At 41.3% G+C, this 18,820-nt stretch overlaps 1 protein-coding gene and 1 long non-coding RNA gene across 3 annotated transcripts in view; one reads left to right on the forward strand and one right to left on the reverse strand.

The window, feature by feature from the left end:
- CTDSPL (CTD small phosphatase like) overlaps positions 1–18,820 on the forward strand; it is a 111,879-nt gene that overhangs the window by 67,507 nt on the left and 25,552 nt on the right. For both annotated transcript variants that reach the window (XM_063113833.1, XM_063113834.1), the window contains exon 2: positions 12,035–12,189. In XM_063113833.1, coding sequence (XP_062969903.1) covers positions 12,035–12,189 — 155 coding nt within the window. The remainder of the gene's footprint in view (positions 1–12,034; positions 12,190–18,820) is intronic.
- The window catches only part of LOC134391022 (uncharacterized), a 44,849-nt gene continuing 33,770 nt past the window's right edge, over positions 7,742–18,820 (reverse strand). The window contains exon 3 of the long non-coding RNA XR_010024899.1: positions 7,742–7,825. This is a non-coding gene — a long non-coding RNA (uncharacterized LOC134391022). The remainder of the gene's footprint in view (positions 7,826–18,820) is intronic.

Here is an 18,820-nt window from a genome sequence, read left to right on the forward strand (position 1 = left end):
TGATAGCATGCTACATGCACCATCTGTACCTTGCTCTTCTCAGTTGATATATCTCAGAGTGTGCTTCATTGTCAATAGGCAATATAGTGTAGAGGCTGAGAGCAGAGACCACTTTGGCTTAAACAAAGTCCTCTACTATTTACTAGCCAAATCATCTTGGGCAAGTTTGTTAACTTCTCTGGTCCTTAGTTTCTTTATCAATAAAATAAGTATAGTAGTATTCCCTACCTCAAAGGATTACTGTAAGTATTAAATGAATCAATATATAAAAAGTATATAGAATAATGCCTGGCAAGTCTTACATAAGGGTTAACTATTATGAGTACATATGGAGTTGCATCTTTCTTTTTAACAGCTGTATAATATTTTGCACTGGGAATATATTAGATCTTGTCTGACAAGTTTTATATTGATGGACAACTAGATTGTTCCCAGCATTGATGTTGCAAATTTACAGCGTTTATTATGGCACATATTTTTATTTTTATTATTTTTTAAATCTTATTTATTTATTTATTTAAACTTCTCAATATACATTGTAGGTGATTTTCGTGTCCCTTTACCCATTCCTTTTTCCCCCGTGGCACATATTTTTAAAGGAAACAACATAAATGTCCAAAATTAGTTTACTTATGGCACAATGCATATCCATACGGTGTAATACAACAGAACTAATCAGAAGAAGGTTGTAGAAGGATAGCTGATGATATGTGAAAACGTTCACATGTTTTATTAAGCAGAAACAAACAGTTTTAGTATTCACTAGATTTTTCCCATAATAAACATGATATAGATTGTAGAGATTTAGAAATATAGAAAAGTATAGAGAAAAATAGTAATCATACTAGTCCTACAATCCAGAGATAGCCACGCTTAACATGTTGGTGTATTTTACATAATCTTTCCTTCTGAAAATTTGCACTAATTATTTTATAGGAAGCAGAAATTATCATCTTTGTTAAAAGTATCACAAAGCTGTGACTTGTGTTCCCCATATGGGGGACTGGCCATATGTGAATGGTGTAAATTAAAACTGCTTGGAAAAGGGAGGCTTGCTGTGGACAAGAGGAGATTCCTAGGAAAGTGGTAGTTTGAGCTGAGCTCTCTTTTGAAGGATCACAGTAGCTATTCCTTTTTAATGTATCAATCATTTTCATTGTTCTGTTTCCATCCATACATTTATGCATTCAGTAAGCATCATTACGATAGGCCAGTTTTATACCAGCATGTTTCTAGGTCTTAGGGACTTAGACATGAATAAGATAGGTAACGGCCCTGTACCCACGGAGTCTACCTTCTGGAGCTTATCCAGAAACACATTACAAAGTTACAGGCATAGGGTATGCATGCATGTGTCTGAGGTGCTTCATCTAGAACTGACCACAAACACTTCCCTATGTGTCTTTCTAATGATTGTTTCTCATGGCTGCATAGTATTCTCTCCACTTGCTATGCACTGATTTAATTAACCTTTCCTACTCTGGTAGACATTCAAATTGTTTACATGAATACATCATGGTCTTTGACATGTTACTCACCTGCTTTTCAAATGGATTGTTCCAGTTTACAGAGTTACCAGCAATGTGTTTGTGAATGGGCTTGTGACATCAAAACCTCATCACCATTGGCTGTGTGTTTTTATCATTTCAGTTCAGTTAATAGGTACAATACTGGGCCTTGTTTAACATTCATTTATTTGATTACTGTTAAATTTTAACCTTTACTTCCTCTTAAGTGCATTATCTGTTTAAATCCTTTGTTCCATTACTTATTTGGCTCTCAATGTGAAAAACAGACCCTATATGGTGATGGTTAAGAGCTCAGATTCTAAACTCACATAGACCTGGTTTATATTCAACCCTGCTACTTAGGAGCCATATGACCTTGGTCATAGGAGTCTGGCAAAGTGCTGAAACAGGAAGGGCAAAGAAGCTTCCCAGTGCTGGGAAGCTGAGTCGTTGACAGGTTGGTGGCCTGGGTACTTTTGGGGCAAAGTGGGACAACCCACTGTGTCTAGCTTCATCCACTAAGGCTGCCATGAGAAATATTGGTTCGTTCTGGAGTTTTCAAATGTGTGGCATTTGGAGTGAAGGCAGGCATCACCAGGCCTTAGATTCAGAGTTTCTCCCTGGAAACCCAGAAGAGTGCTGAGGAGAGGCAGGGAGGGGAGGTAGGAAAGCTAGGGCCCCAAGTCAGGCCACTCTGACTCTGAACTCTAGCACCCTTGCTATGTGGTTGTGATTATGTACTGTGAGTCTCCATTTCCTCATTGGAAAGTGGGGTGGTCTTGTCAGCACTGCACACAAAGAAGGCCAAAGGTGATTTATGTCAAGGGCCTCACACAAACAAGGCACTCAACAAATGTGGACTGTTACCAGCCAACAGTGGATGGGGAAGCACATCTACTATTGTGGAAGGATGAGATGCAAATTCCTCCTGCCCAGCATTTAGCCATCAGCCTGGCTCCTCCACTTGAGTTCTCACTGCTGGGGGGACTATTGCCGGTTCAGGCTGCAGTGGGAAAAGGAGCTTGCAAAGGTAAGTTTCTTTTGTAGAATGTCTGATAGAATTCCTTGGGGAAATTTTATCTCATAGAAATAGACTAGGGGCTGACTGGATATCTCAAAAGATGTATCTTTTAATGACTAAGTCTTTTTTCTAGGAGAAAAGGATGTTTGGATTCTCAACAGCCACATCTGCTTTTGAATTCTGTGCGGTCTGTGCCCTGGTCTCTCCCCACTCCACACACTCCCCCTTTTATTCAAACAGAGGAAAGTTGTGTTTGTTGACCACTGTTCAGGGTGGGAAAGGAATGTAATGTATGCATAGACCGCCCAGAATTTCCTGTTAGACACCCATTCCAAACCATTGCTCTGGGATGCATTCCAGAGATTGTAGCTCAATTCTAGAAGAGAAGAAATGGTGCATTCATTTAAATGCTGGCCTTTGGGAAGACCCACCTCCTCTTTCCCCCCTTAAAAAAAAAAGGTGATTAGCTCTTTCCATAATAATATAGTTATGAATTCAGTGTATGGTCTCTTCAGGGTTGTAATGTACTCTGACATTCCCACGTGTGAAGAAATAGACTTGCCTTGGGCAATTTCAGTGTTCCATTTTGTAGTCTTAACAGCTTTTATGTCCCCACTGATGCTTGGTACAGGCCATGTTTTTAATGTTCTGCTGTAAATATTTGGATAATGTCAATCTGCTATGGATTACTTTCTTAATTCTGGTCTTGTGACAAGAAAGAAGCTAATTTTGAGGGCAGGTTTTTGGTGCCTTGACATATTAGCAGTAAACTTGGTGTGTTAAAACCAAAGCAGGGCAGTAGTTAAAATGGCAAAAACAGATTTTATTCAGGACTATTGCAGTAAGGGTAAAGAGACCTCAGTATAGAATCGGGCTCAATTCCAAATACAGCATGGACAAGTGAGAATTTATAGCCAAGGAGCTAGATGGGGGTCAGTAGATAGAAAATTACTAAGAAGAAACATCAGGGGTAAAGGAGGGATTCTGGCTAAAGTGACCTAACAGGATTCTTGTTGAAGACAGGCCAGAGTAGATCAGATGTCACCTGGGGAATGGTGGAAGATGAGGAACCCAATTAGATATCAAGAGTGATTTGATATGGAGGATGGGGAATTCTTGCTAAACTGACTTAGCAGGGTTCTTCTAAATTTGGATTTTACAAGGAAGTATACAGATGGACCTTTGGAGATGGTTCAGGAACCTGACTAAGGTTTATTTTAGTCAAGCAAAAAATCTTTGTCAATGTTGTCAGTTTTCTAATGAAAATTATTTTGTGCTGGATCTTCAGTGATCCAGCCCCTGTGCTTGCACATTTATACTGTGAGAGGCTGGCTTGGTGCCATGGAAATTAAAGGCAAACCTTCTTTGTTATCTGTAGCTGCCAAGATGCAATTTCACTTGGGGAGAAAGTTGATTAGGGATGGATTCATAGTGAGTAGCAAACATTTCCACCTGTGTTCCAGCTACTCTGATGTTCACCCTGAACTACTACTTTGATTGTGTAGAAGTGTGTGGGGCACTCGGAGTTTTAGGTCAGATCAGAGGTAAGGACAGATGAAATCTCTGTGTGAGGCTGGATGGGTATGCTCAGGAAGGTGAATGTGCCAAAGTCTGGATCAGTACAGACCTCAGAGGTTTGGGTGCTGAAGCCAGGAGTTGAGGATAGTTCCAGAGCTTCCCACATTGTGAATCTGAACAGATCAGAATGAAGGAATTGTAAAAGGTCGGTGGTTATGTGGCATGGGCAAATATCGCACTAATTAGGAAACTCTGGCTGTTTGGGGTCAACATTTCAATTTCTAGATACTAAAGGGAACCAGTTAGGTGAGGAAGTATAAGGGGATGGTCAGACACACCCGTTCTCGGCCTGTGCTTATGGACTCAGTTGTGCCTTCCATCTGCTGGCATAAACACGGTTCAGTAGCTCTGTTCACTAACTCTTTAGACCAGTCCTCTTGGGCCACTGAAGGACCAAACCCTACTGCTAGCCTTGGTGGACTTTTCCCTGGACATTTCATGTTTTTAATTATAGCACTTTCTTTCTAACCATATTTAATGTAAGATTTCCTAGAAAAGGTCTGAGTCCTAGGGTTTATTTTAAGCCTTATGTGTGGAACTGCTTTTTATTTGTTTATGTTCTATCAGTATCATTATAATACAAAGAAACCTACACTGGATAGGGGGTAAAGTTTTAAAGAGCTGCTAAGTGTTCTAAGTTTAGAATTCACATAACCAAAACCAAAATGGGTCTGCCTATGAGTTTTCTCATAAAGCCAGGCTGTTTGTGTGAATACTGTTGTTAGGATTCTCAATGTTCACAGTGAGACTCTGCATTGTACTTAAACCAGTTGTAATTTTTTGTTGTATTTTAAGCTGCTGGTAGATTTTTCTCTCTTACACAAACTTATTTGTTTTGCTGCATCCGTACATAATCCTGTGGGGTAGGTATTATTCTCACATTAATGTTGCTGCTTAGATAGGTGAAGTCACACTGGCTGACAAGTACAGGATTGGGATGTAAGCCCAGATACAACTCCAAAGCCTGTTTTCTTTCCACATAACTTGTATTTAAAATCAATTTCTAAATAATAACTTTCATACTAGGCTCTTAAATGGCCTACATGTCTGATTTACAAATATGCTGGATCTTTGCTATAGATTAATAGCCTGCATTAGTCATAATTTAAAGTTTAAGCTCGTAGTTCCAAGTACAGAGGTGAAACAATGACATTTGTGGTACAAATCTGATCTTGTCACCCCTCATCTCTTTGGGTCAAATCCCAACTCATCATCATGGTTTACAAGGCCCTTGCTGTCATCACTTTCATCTCACACTCGTTGCCACTTGTTTAATTTCTCAAATATTTTGCTCTCTCACATCAGGCCCTTTACACATTGTTGTTTCCCCACTTCCCTGCTCCCCCCACAACAGCAGTTTTATGAAACTCTCAGCCCAACTTAGAAGACTCTTCTTCCAAGAAGCTATTCCTGTACCTCTTGCCCCCATCTGGGCTATGTGCCCTTCTTTGGGCCCTAACAATGTGCCCTGTACTGCCTCATCATAACAAGACTAATTCCATATCAGAATTGCTTGTTCCAATGTCTCTCCCACCAGACGTGAGCTTCATGGGGTAGGGACCGTGCCTATGTTGTTCATCAGGGTTTCTACACTGCCTAGCGTAGAAGCTTGCATCCTCAGAGATAATCCTTTCCATTGCAAATAATATAAGCCCAATCTATATTGGCTTAGGAGTAAAAGGGAATTTATTGTCTAACAACTGAAAATTTCAAAAGGGTCTGGTTTTAATAAAACCCTCTCTATATCTCAGCTACTTTTTTCTCAGTTGTGGCTTCATGTTTAGGTAGGTCCTTCTCACTAGGTGGCAAAGATGGCTCCCAGTAGCTCCAGGCTTATATCCACCATCTTAGGAAACCCAGAAGAAAGAGAACGTCTCTTCCAGTAGCTCTAGTGTGAATCCTGGGGCAGACACTCCTTGGCCCAAGGTAGGTCGTGTGCCCATTTCTCAGCTAATCATGTGGCTCGGGCTAGATGGAAAGTTGGTGGGGTGAGAATGGTTCCCCACAGGAAAACTGAGGAGCTTATACCAGAAAGAAGGGTAATGGATTCTGGCAAAAAAAATGTCAGGTATCTACTACATTTCCTATCTGTAACTGGCACTTTGAAGATACTCATTCTTGTTAGTGGACCAACACTCCGCATTGAGAGACCAAGGAGGTATTTGGGAGGCTTTCCATCTTGTCTTTAGAGAAGAAGGCAACCGTTTATGGGTCCACTTTAAGCCATCCCACTCATAGACCCTCTCTAAGCCTGGTGCTGGCAAATGGGAGGCCTCCAGCCCTGGAGAGAGAAAGAGAGAGATGTACGTAAGTGAAAACAGGGGCGGGCCGACCCCGTGGTGCACTCGGGAGAGTGCGGCGCTGGGGGCGCAGCAATGCTCCCGCCGCAGGTTCGGATCCTGTATGGGAATGGCCGGTGGGCTCACTGGCTGAGTGCCGGTCACAAAAAACACACACACACACACACAAAAAACCAGGGGCTTTATTTGCTGGGTTGCAATGACACCAGGTCCAGGGGCCTAGACAAAAGAATTAGCTCCCAGGGCATATCCAGGAAAAGAGGCCAAGTGCTATTTTTCCTCAGTGTCACACTGTCCCTGCAGTGGATGCACAGGACTATGGGTGAGGCCTGTGCCCAACATCTCTAGCTCTTCACAACCTTCCCCAGGATTTCTGCTCCATCCAGGCCTGCTAAGGGAAATGGAGAAAGTCAAGTCTTAGGATCACCTCATCTGCCTCTGCCAAGGATCTCCTTTTCCTCACCCTATGGAGTATCTATGCCCATAGCCCAGCAATCTGTGTGGAAAGAAAGGAAGCTGCTGGGATCAACCCTGGGCATGTCTTCATTAGCAGGAATAAGGAAGAGAAAGAGGGTGGTCCTTCTGCCAGGCTTGCATGGGATCAAGCCTTGGAGAAATGTCAGGGTGTACTAGCCTAGCAGGGGAGACTGTGTTGCATCTGCTAGCACCTCCTGTGGTCCTCATGTGGTCCTCATCGCATGATCTTCCTCAGTGCTCCATTTTGGTGCACAGCTTGGGCAAGGAGTCCCTGGGATCAGATGCAGATGGGGCAGTGCTCAGCAGAGGAGAGAGCTAAGCTGCAGCCCAGAGGGAATTGAATGAGGAGTGGGGGAGGGAGAGTGGGTGCTTCCTACCCTCACCTTGAAAGTACTGTTCTTTTTTTGAGGAAGAACAACCCCCAGCAAAGCTCATTTGGGCACTCAGCCCCTCCCTTTTTCTCCCCCATCTCTGCATCCAGTTTTTAGAGCAATTGAGTAGAATCACTTCCTGAGATTTTTCTAGTTTTCCTTTCTAAATTACAGTATATGTAACCAAGATCTGTTATAGTAAGTTATGTCTCCTGGTTGTCAGATGCCAGGGGGAAAAAATGTATGCCCACAAAATCCAGCCTTTGATCCAGGATTCAGCTGCAGAACCCTCACTCCTTTAGGAGACTAATGATAGTAACAAAAGCTAACAGTTATGGAGTGCTTATCCTGTGGTAGGCACTGTTCTGAGTTCTTTATCACAACTCATTTAATTCTCACAACAAACCTGTAAGACAGGTACCTTTATTATCCCCATTATACACATTAGGAAACTGAGGCACAAGAAGTCACATAACTTACCCAGGTCGAGCCAGCATTCACACCCAGGCAAGGTAGCATCAGAGCCCACACTTGTAACCACCAATAGTCTGCTAACTTGATGGGCTTTACCTAGGTGGGTCATGTAGAGAATTAATTGTGAGATGCAAAATTGGCAGCAGGGAGACAAGTCAAGAAGCTATTATAGTGGTCCAGAGAGAAAATGATGAGGGCCTCAGATTGGATAGGAAAGGGAAAAGGAGTTGCTGAGGACAGATTTAAGAGCTGTGTTGGATGTCAGAACCAGCAACTTAATGAGAGAGGGAGAAGGATAGATGTTTAGACTAGGAGATTGGTACCCTGGGTGAAGAGAGGAGACGATGAGCCCTATTTAAACACGCTGAGTGGGAGGCACCAGAGGAGATGTCCAGCAGACAGATGGATAAACTGGCCTGAAAGTTAGGAGAGAACTATGAGCTGAAGACATAGCTCAATCATATACACATTCATTTGGGAGTTCAGTGGCCAAGGAACACATCACCTCCCTGGGAGTGGTTGGTGAAGGCTTACTGGGAGAGGCTGGCTTTGAGACAGGCCCTGCAGAGCAGGAATGCTCTGAGAAGTGGGGCTACGGGGGGAGGTCTGGGGAGGCATGTCAGTGGGGAGGAGTCCACCATGGAGGAAACTGGGGAGTAAGGTGGGCAGGTGCTGGGCATGGTTAGAGCCAGAGGTTGTCAAGAAAAGCGACAGAAAGGTTTGGAGTGACCTTTGATGACTTCTTCCTCCTAAGTCTGTTAAAAAATGGAAATCTTTATGAAATGTTTTAGACTGCTGTTCAAAGTTGCTACTCCCTCCTTCACCTTTCCAAAGTAATTTCTTCAAACAATGGAACAGGGAGATGTATGCATTAAACTCTTTAATATTCTAAAGGACCTTGTTCCTGGAGACCGCTCACATATGTTTTATCAGTGGAGACATTTAAAGGGGTGAGCGACGAAAGGTGCTCAGAGGCAAAGTCTTGATGGAGAACAGAGAAGCAGCCAGACCACACTTGTGTGTGCAGAGTGGATTAGTGGTCGGTCAGAACTGCCAGATGAGAAAGCTGATGAGAGCATTCTGCGGGTGAATAGATGCTTCTTTGGTACCTTCTTTTCACGTGGGACTCCTCTGGTTTTGAAGTTGGTGGATATGTTCTGTCTTGGTGATATTGTGGGCTAGGAATAGGTGTGGGCTGTGATGGTAGCCACATTGATTTCCTGCAAGGCTTAAAACACTGCTGTTGCCCGGTTTGTTTCACAGGCTGGAAGTGGAGAAGCATAGGAATAAGTCTGGAGGTTTAAGTTCAGAAGTAGGATATGGTTTTTCCTGAGCTTCACAAAGTGGCTGAAAGTTTAACAAGACTATTTACTTTTCCTCCATTGTTAGAGTAATACATAATTACCATAAAACATTTGGACAATATGGAAGGAAGAAACGTAAACACCCATGGTCTGACAATTACTATTAACATTTGGACATATTTCTTGACAATTTTTCCTCAGTTATAATCTTTTTTAGTTTGTTTTGCTTATTTATGATTAAATCAAATATATAAATATATATCTAGCTTTTAAAATCTAATATTATAATATAAACATTTGTCCATTAAACTATGGATTTTAATTTCAAGTATCAACTGAAACCCTTTTACCAGTTGATGAGCAAATCAGGGACCTTCCGGATTATAGCTGGGGGACAGGTAGCAGCTGGAGATGGAAGGCAGGTAGGTCATTTGATCCAGAGAGCCCACATCTTGAGCTCTGCTCAGGAACAAATGAATGCTGAGGGTGGGGTGGGGCTAATGCTGGTCTGAGGAAATCCTTCTATTGCCCACCGACTGATTTTGAGAGTACCAGCCCAGGCCAAGAGTGATTAGAAAACTAGAAAGCTCCTGAGCTTCCCAGAGGTTCTTGCAGGCCCTACAACTAAATGTATTTAACAGAAAGAAGCCTGGAACCTCCCACAACTGTGGAAGTGAAATTACTGTGGCTTCTTCGCCTCTTCACATGAGGAAGGGAGAACCTGGGTAAGCTGCCGTTTCCCTGTCAGGGGCATTATGGCCTCCCAGTAACTCAAGCTAACTTACTGACTCCCACAGCTCTATTTGTAGCATCTATATTGTAAGTAATCATATGGTGGAAATTATAAGTAGCTTACTGGTTTCAGGTTAAGGATTTTTTTTAGTGTACAAGGGTACTTCAAAAAGTTTGTGGAAAATGGAATTAAAAGATAATATGAATCCTTCCATGAACTTTTTGAAGTACCCTTGTGTAAGTTAGTTTGTTAATGAAGTAGTTAGTTATGGGGAAGATTTGTGTGGCCTGAGAATGAAAATAGGATCTGGGAAAGTGCTTTTTCCAGACTGCTCGGTGTCTCTGAGACATGAACAAACAACTTGTTTACTTGCAAAGAAATGTGCTAACAGTCAGAGAAGAGTCAGTTTTCTTCTCCCCCTGGCTAAATTATTTGAGTGTAGCATAAAAATTAAAACACCCAAAGTAATGATGAAACAGTTTAACCAATCATTTATATTATATGAGTTTATTGCGATGCTTTTCTCCCTATTTGGCATGGTCCTTCCTTCTTAATCTGACATAAATTATTTCAAGAGTGTCTTCAGCATGGCACATGGGGAAATCACATATTTTGGAAACAAGCCCACTTGTGTTCAAATCTTGGCATAAGCAATTACTGGTTTTGTTTTTCTCAGCAGTAAGATAGAAGCAGTAAGGCCTGTCTCCTTGGATAGCTGTGAGGATAATGTGAGATGAGGTTTGTGAAGTATTGGAACCTAGAGGGTTGGCCCTCAAAAAACAGTGGTCATTATCTCTTCCCACTACTGTCACTTGGAAGGCCCCCATGTCCTGTGGTCCCCATAGCCTGGCCTGGCCTGGTGTTTGGGATCTGAAATGAAATAACTGGTGCTCTGTGACATGTACCTAAGGATTCCCTAGGAACATCAAAACAGCCAGCTTTCTCAGGGATTTATGGTTCTAAAACTCATCTTTACTAACTGAAGATCTTAAAATTCATACTTACTGGGCTGTTTGCCCAATCTGTGGAGTTGCTGGAAAAACAGCTTTCAATCCTGTTTCAGAATTTCCATATGAATTTGCATTTGAAAATGCATTTGGTTTTGCTGCTGGTAGAAGAGCAAAACTTTTAGCGAAGACTTTATGATCTCTTGGGAGGAAAGGTGCTACACAAATCACTGAGTTCACAAAAAGAGGAATCATGCCAGAATTGCTTTTTGAGAGAGATTAAGCTCCAACAGTTATTGTGTGGACTTAAATCATTTCCTGCATTGGCGATTTTCCTATTAACCCTAAGTGTGGTCCCTTGCCTATGGCCTCTACTCAGAGCATTGCTGACTCACCCAGATGTGGTATGTGGTGGGACAGCCCTGGCTGCATTCCCAGGCAAAATGCTCATGCCCTCCAAGTTGTCAGTCTTCTCCCTGAAGTGTGTTTTTTGTCTATACCAATTTTTGCCTTTTATTTCTGACTTGTGGCAGCTTGTCTTGAGCCCTGGATAAACAGAAAGGATCTGTCACCCCGTCCAGTACCTTAGTGTAGGACAGGCCAGGGCCTGGTATTGCCTGGATCTACTGAAGATGGGCTTTGCCCTGGCCAGCCCTGCTCGGGCCGAAGCACATGTCCTCCTGCTGTTTATGCTTTAAATGTAATGATGGAAGCCTTCAGCCCTGAGCTCTGTGGATCCAGACCTCCATCAACTTCTTGACAAATGGCAGCATTTAAGAAGGGGGTTCCTTTTTGCCCTTACATATCTTATTTCCTAACCCATGAAATTAGTCATATTCATAGTGAGTAGGGAGTGTCCAAGAACCTAGTTGCAAAGTGACTTTCTTGCTACCCATAATGGAGAGATGCTTCCCAGGGAGTGTCAAGTACGATTTGTGCCTGAAAAGACATTTGTTTTGAAGCAGTACTTAGTGCAGGGTGGGAATACCTCATCTGCTGGGTTCAGGAATGCAGATGGTGACTGACCCTGAGGATGGGTCAATTAATGTGCGAACAGCCCCTGCTGGGCTGAGATCAGAGGGATTCTGTCCAGCCTATAGGACTGGACTCCATCAACCAGCTGGCCCTCCAGAATTCACATTGGATTAACAGTCCTTTAGAGTAAATTCCAGGGGCCCCTCATCTTCTCCTCCTGAGCAGGCCAGCTGGAATCAGGGCTCTGGGAGCGACTGCACGTTAGGATTTTCACATTGTATTACAACTACCAGTACATGCAGTACATGCTGCAGTTGGCCACAGTGTGCTCTATTTCTCTTTCCAGCTTCCCAGTGCAACATCAGCTTAAAGAAGCAGAGGAGCCGCAGCATCCTCAGCTCCTTCTTCTGCTGCTTCCGGGATTATAATGTGGAGGCCCCTCCATCCAGCAGACCCAGCGTGCTTCCACCACTGGTGGAGGAGAATGGTGGGCTTCAGAAGGTCAGTGCTGATGAGGAACTGTGTCCTCAGTAAAACTGCAATAATGGCATATGTGTCCCATCCTCGACGAATATCCTTAATAAGGATACTAAATACTCCTTAATAAGAGTACGTGACAGAATGTGTGCAGCCATTTACTTAAAGATTTGAAATTACAATTAAAAAAAATCTTTTTTGGTAAAAGATACTCAGTCATTTCCATTTAGCAACTGAAGAACATATTTGATGGGAGTTATAAGCATCACTTCACATTTTTATAACATTCTCTTGTGGGAAGTTGAATACATGAAACAGCGAGTTAAAGAACCAGGAGCAAACACAGAAATAGAAAGACAAGAAGAGAAACAGAGACATGGAGAAGAGTTGACAATAAATATAATTGAGTTTAACTACATTGTTTAATAACAAGCATATTTGTTTTATATTCTTTTGTATGTGTGAAATAAAAAAATACAAGTCAGATCATCATAATAAGGCAACCAAAATCCACCCACGTGCTAACAGGCACATCTGAAATAAAATGACTCAGACAGTTAAAAGTAAAAGGATTAGCAAAGAGACATCATACAATATAAGCAAAAAGAAAACAGGGGTTACAATATCAATCTCAGTCAAAACAGATTTTCAGGTTAAAAAAAAAATCACAGACAAAAAGGAGTACTCATTCATTATGAAGATAGTTGAGATTGAGGACACAAAAGTGATAAAACTATTTCCCAAATAACACGAGCAAAGGACAAGCAATTCACAAAGTAAGAAATACAGTTCAAATATGTGAAAAAATATGGAAAGTGTTCCACATATAAACACAAAAACATGTTCAACGTGGTTAGTAATCAAAGAAATGCAAACTAAACTATGAGATACGCTTTTCCATTTATCAGGTTATTAAAGATATTTTTAAAGGTAGTATTTGGGTTTGGCATGGGGTTGTAGGAGAGAAGGTAGAGGATATAAATCAGTAGGAATGTTAATTGACTATCCCTTTCTTGAGGAAAATTTGGCAATATGATCTTAAAACCTTAAACATATGCCAATTTGTTGATGTAAGCAATTCCGCTTTATGGACATAATCATGAATGTGCAAAGATTTAAGCATAAGATGCCATCAGCATCAATTATAGTGTTGCATAATTGTAAGCAACCTGATATTCAACAATAGGCAATTGGTTAAAAGAACTATAGAATAACCATATAATCAAATAGTATACAGCCATTAAAAATGATGTCATAAATATTGCTGATATAGAGAAATGATCACAATATATCATTTAGTAAATAGGCTAGAAAAGAGTAGGTGAGTATATGCAAAGTATGTATAGTCTCTCTCTCTCTGTCTCTCTCTCTCTCTCTCTCACACACACACACACACACACACACACACACACACACACAAGACTAGAAGGATGTATGCCAAAGTATGAAGAGATTATCTCAGACTGGGATTATATATAGGATTTTCTCCTTTCTCTGTGTTTTTGTCCTTCCCTAATTTTCATAAAATAATCTTAAGTTACTTTTATGATTAAAAAATAAAGTTATTTTTAAATTACATATGGATGTAAGGAAAGTAGTTCTGGGAACATAGTCTGAGCATATGGCTCTGACCATTAAAATTCCCTCTCTGGATAAACCCAGGTGGGCTTGCTGATGGAGCCTGGAAAGTGCATTAAGTCCCTCAGTTTTTCTGACATCTCTAGGGGAACGAGCAGGCACAGGATTTGTTCTCTGTGGTACTCAGTGAGAAGCAGGGAACCACCCGCAGAGGAAAATACTTGCCTCTCCCACAGTCCTAGAACAAAGATTTGAGACACATAGTCCTGTGAGGTCAACCAGCCAGGAGGAGCCTGTGGATCCCCTTGGGAAAGAGTCTGCACTGCCTACTTAATGTGTGGGGTCCCTGGAGGGGCTGCACTGGAGAGCTGGATTGCTTTCAGTTCTTGTGCCATCGAGGGACCAAAAGTACAGGGGCTTTCTTCATCTCTTTGTGGATTGTCAGCTTGGGCTCTGCTGGACCATAAAAATAGCACTCCTTGCTGGGCCTTGAAATATTCCCTCATTTGTCACTTACCAGAGATCCTGATGGACTGAACTGTACAGACATGAAGGGAACGCACAACCTTGTACAAGCAAAGAGAAATGCAGCCTCAGCTGAGAAAGTCCAAGTTGAAAAACTAGAATATGAAACTCCTGCTGAGATAAAACTAATGGAAGAGGTAGAGGAGAACTTTAACAGATAACTCAGGAAATGAGTTATGAGTACAAAAGTAACTTTTGGAACTCAAAAGAAAACCATGATTTCTAAATATAAAAATTCAGTAAACACACTGAGGAAAAGGAGAATGAGAATGGTCGCTTCTGAGGACTGAATTAATGTTCTGGAAGAGCAAGTGGAAGAAATAGCTTACAATTCAGACCAGAAACACAAAGATGGTAGTTCTGAGGGAGGAAAAGAGGCAGCTAGGAGATCTAACATGCAAATAAGAGGAGTTCCAGAAAGAGAAAAAGTAACAAAAGAAATTTTTCTTGAGCTAAAAAAAAGCTTGAATCTGTACATTGAAAGAGCTCACCAGGTCTACAGCAGGATTAGTGGGGGCAAATGGAGGAGCACATACCTAGACATATGCTATTGAAATTCTGAAATTTAAGGATAAAGAGAAAATCTTACAAGCTACCAGAATAAGTAATTTTCAAAGAAAACAATTACATTAATATCAGACTTATCAGCAACACTAAAAGCCAGAAGCTATGAAAAAATGTTTACAGGCTACTGAGAGAAAAAAATTACAAATCAAAAATTCTGTAGTGACCAAGATATCATTTATCTATTGAGGCCAAGAAAGTACATTTTCAGACATGTAATGATTCAGAGAGGGGGCAAAAAAATAAAAGTCTGGGTGAGATTGATATTCAGCTATGATATAATTATGGAAAATGTAGAAATAAATATGACAGTTAGGAATAGAACTGTAACATGTAGTGCAATTGGAAAATAGGTCCTCAAAATTCATTGAGAGAGAAAGGAGAAATAAACAGAAATGTGAACAAGCCATCAAAATTAAGGAAAGGGAAAAAGAACAAATAACAGATAATAAATATTAAACATAACATAAGAGTAGGCACAAAACCAAGTTTAATGAACCAGGTTCTCCTAACAAAAGACCAAGACTCTATCAGATAGGCTTGACAAATTCAGCTGCATGCTGTTTCCAAGAATATTACCTGTCATCACATAGGAATGATTTTGGCAGCAAGTAAAAGAAAACTGACAAACAATAGCTTAAACAAATAGGGAATTATTTTTCTCACATAATAAGCCTGAGTCAGGCAGGTTCTGGGGTTGGTTTAGAAGCCTGATGATGCCATTTGGGACCCATACTCTTTCTATTGTTCAATCTTTCCATCTTTCTGCTCCACCATCTTTGTATGTCTGCCTCCATCCTCATGCTTGTTATTTGTTTTCTCAAAATCACAAGCTTTAGACATCATATTTACATTTAGGGGAAGGAGATTTGGAGGGGTGGCACTAGCCATGTCTGTCCCTTTTATTGAAAATAAATGCTTTCACAGAAAACCCCAGGAGACTTCTGCTTCTGTCTTATTGGCCAGAACTTTGTCCTACGGCTACCTGCTACAGCAAGGGAGGCCTGAAAGCGAAAATTTTAGCCCAGCATATTCCTGCTCTCAACGAAATCAGAGCTCTTCCATCAAGGAGGAAAGAATGACTAATGAGTAGACGTACTAGTCAGTATAGGTTTAGTTACGCTTCAGTAACAACTTCCAAGCCTCAGAGGCTTAAAACAATAGAAGTTTAGTTTTGTCATGCTACTTGTTTGTCATGGGTTGGCTAAGGCTGCTGTTCTTGTGGCACTGTCCAGTAGAAATAAAATATGAGTCACATATGTAATTTCAATTTTTCTAGTAGCCACATTTTAAAAAGTATTTTTAAAACAGGTGAAATTAATTTTAATAACATACAGGTTGAGTATCTCTTATTTGAAAAGCTTGGGACCGTGTTGCAGATTTCAGATTTTTTGGATTTTGGAATTTTTGCCTATACAAAATGAGATATCTTGGGATGGGATGGACCCAAGTCTAAACACAAAATTCATTTATGTTTCATATACACCTTATACACATAGCCTGAAGGTAATTTTTATACAACATTTTAAATAATTTTTTGCATGAAGCAAAGTTTGTGTACATTGAAACATCAGAAAGCAAAGGTGTCACTATGTCAGCCACCCCTGTGGACAGTCTGTGGTTGTTTGGCATCACTGTCATTCCTGAATCTGAGTTTATATGCTACCAATGAGCAATCATTTCTTACACTTGTTCACACATAAGTACCTAATAGTAAAATATATGATATACCATTAATACAGTGAAAAAATAATGTGTTCAAGATGAGTAAGGATCACAGCAGCATCACCAGAGTGCGTCTAAGAGTTGTTAAACAACAGCAACAACAAACAATGAACAACAGGCTGTCAGTCTCCACCCAGATGCTGCATTTTGATTAAAAGGTTATTGTGCACTGTATTTTGGTTTTTTAGATGAGAAGCAACATCAGATGCAGTTGAGGGACCAGGAAGTGGGTCCACTGGGGATGAGGAGACATTCAGCTGGATGGCCTTTTAAAATGTTTCCTCCAGGGTCATCTGCCACATTAACAATGGTTTTTATCTTAGAAGTCCTTCTTTATTTCATAAACTGACATAATTTCTTCTTCTGTTATAAATGCGCATTGCTCTAGTCCTTCAATAAGCCCATCATACGTTTTCACTGTGTTGTCAGTAGGCGCTTCTTCCGCAGTGTTAGCAACATCATCTGCATCATGACTACTACACGTTGAGTATCCCTTATCTGAAATGCGTGGGGCCAGAGTTGTGGAATTTTCCATTTGTGGCATCAAGTCTGTGCTCAAAAAGTGGGGATTTAGGAGCATTTTGGATTTTCGGATTAGGGATGTTTAAGCCAATATATCCAAAATATTATTGCAATATGTGATCAGTGGAAAAAATTACTAATGAGGTAATTTACATTCTGTTTATAATACCAGTTCTTCAAATTTTGATCTGTATTTTACACTTAAGCACATCTTAATTTGGACTAGCCACATTTTATGTGCTCAGTAGTCTATGTCATTATTAGCTGTTGTATTAGATGGCATAATTATCTTATCCTCACTCAGGACCTAACTGAGGAGGGCCCTATCTCTTTACTTCCATTCCATGATTGTCACAGCGGGAAAAAGGGAATGTGGTAAACCACACTGGCTCTTAAAGTTTTCATCAGAAGTAACACACCTCATTCCAACTTACATTTTTTTGGCCAAAGCAAGTCATATAACTACTCCCAACTTCAAGGAGCATGGATGTGTAATCCTACCAACTACTCAGAAAGAAAACTGGAATTATTTGAGTTAACTTAGTTAAATCTGAAGTGGGGGTGATGCATTATTCGTATAACATTGACTCTTCAGTCTGTGAGACCAGACCCCAAAGAGAGGGCCATGTCACAGTGGGGCGGCTAATTTCCAGAGGAAGATCTTCTGTCCTTTGCACTGAGCTTAGTCAGGACAGAGAACACAAAGCTCAGGCCCATTAGATTTGGAAGCAGATTCTAGGCCTGGCCGTACTGCTAAGTCCCCCATTGTCCCTGCATCTTGGAACTCAGCATGCCAGAGGAAGAGGGAAGGCGTGGACAGCGTAGGACAGGTGACCTCTAGAGTTCCATCTACCCTGCATTTTACTTTGCCCGGGAGAAATGAGGATTTAGTGCCTTCCAGTTTCAAGCTGCTTCTGCAGCAGTGGCTTGAGATGGCAGCCGCTGCCACCATCACAGCTGCAACCTGGACCTGCAGGCCAGTAGCCTCCAGAGGTTAGAAGGAGTCAGCATCCAGAAGACCCCAATGGCAGAGACCAAGGAGGACCTCTAAGGGTGAGGACAGCATAAAGAGGATTGCTGGGCAGTCACATGCATGCCCCACGAATACACACACATATGTACATGTAATCCTTTAGGGTAATTTTCAAGCCCAAATCTCTCTCTAGATCAGCACCTTTGCTTGCTTACAGTCAGTGTTTTGTGAAGCCCTTCAGATATGTTATCGTGGTCTCTTGCATCACAAATATGGTCATCTCATCAAAAGTGTGGTTCAGGCAATGTACTGTCTATAGGGGTTGTCTGCAATCTCCTACTAGAGCAGTGCTTCTCAACCAGGGGTGATTTTGCCCTCTCAGGAACATTTGGCAATATCTGGACACATTTTTGATTGTCACTACTTGGGAGCAGGGAGAGTGCTACTGGCATCTAGTGAGTAGGGGCCAAGGATGCTGTTAAACATCCTGCAATATACATGATAGCCCCCACACACAGAGTTATCCAACACAGAATGTCACTGGTGCTGAGGTCGAGAAACTATGCTATACAGTGATCTAACAGGCCTGTGAACTTCTAGCTAAAATCTCCCCCACAAAGAGCAGTGACCCTCTGCTGGGTCCAAATGTCGGAAATAATGTTATTTAAGAGCTTCTGAACTAAACTTCTCTGTGCAAACTGGGATTGGATTTGATTGCAGTGTTTGTTGGAGAGCAGCACAGTTATGCCTTGAATAATGTCTAGCAGG

Source organism: Cynocephalus volans, chromosome 11 (assembly GCF_027409185.1).
Source record: "Cynocephalus volans isolate mCynVol1 chromosome 11, mCynVol1.pri, whole genome shotgun sequence".
Lineage (NCBI taxonomy): Eukaryota > Metazoa > Chordata > Mammalia > Dermoptera > Cynocephalidae > Cynocephalus > Cynocephalus volans.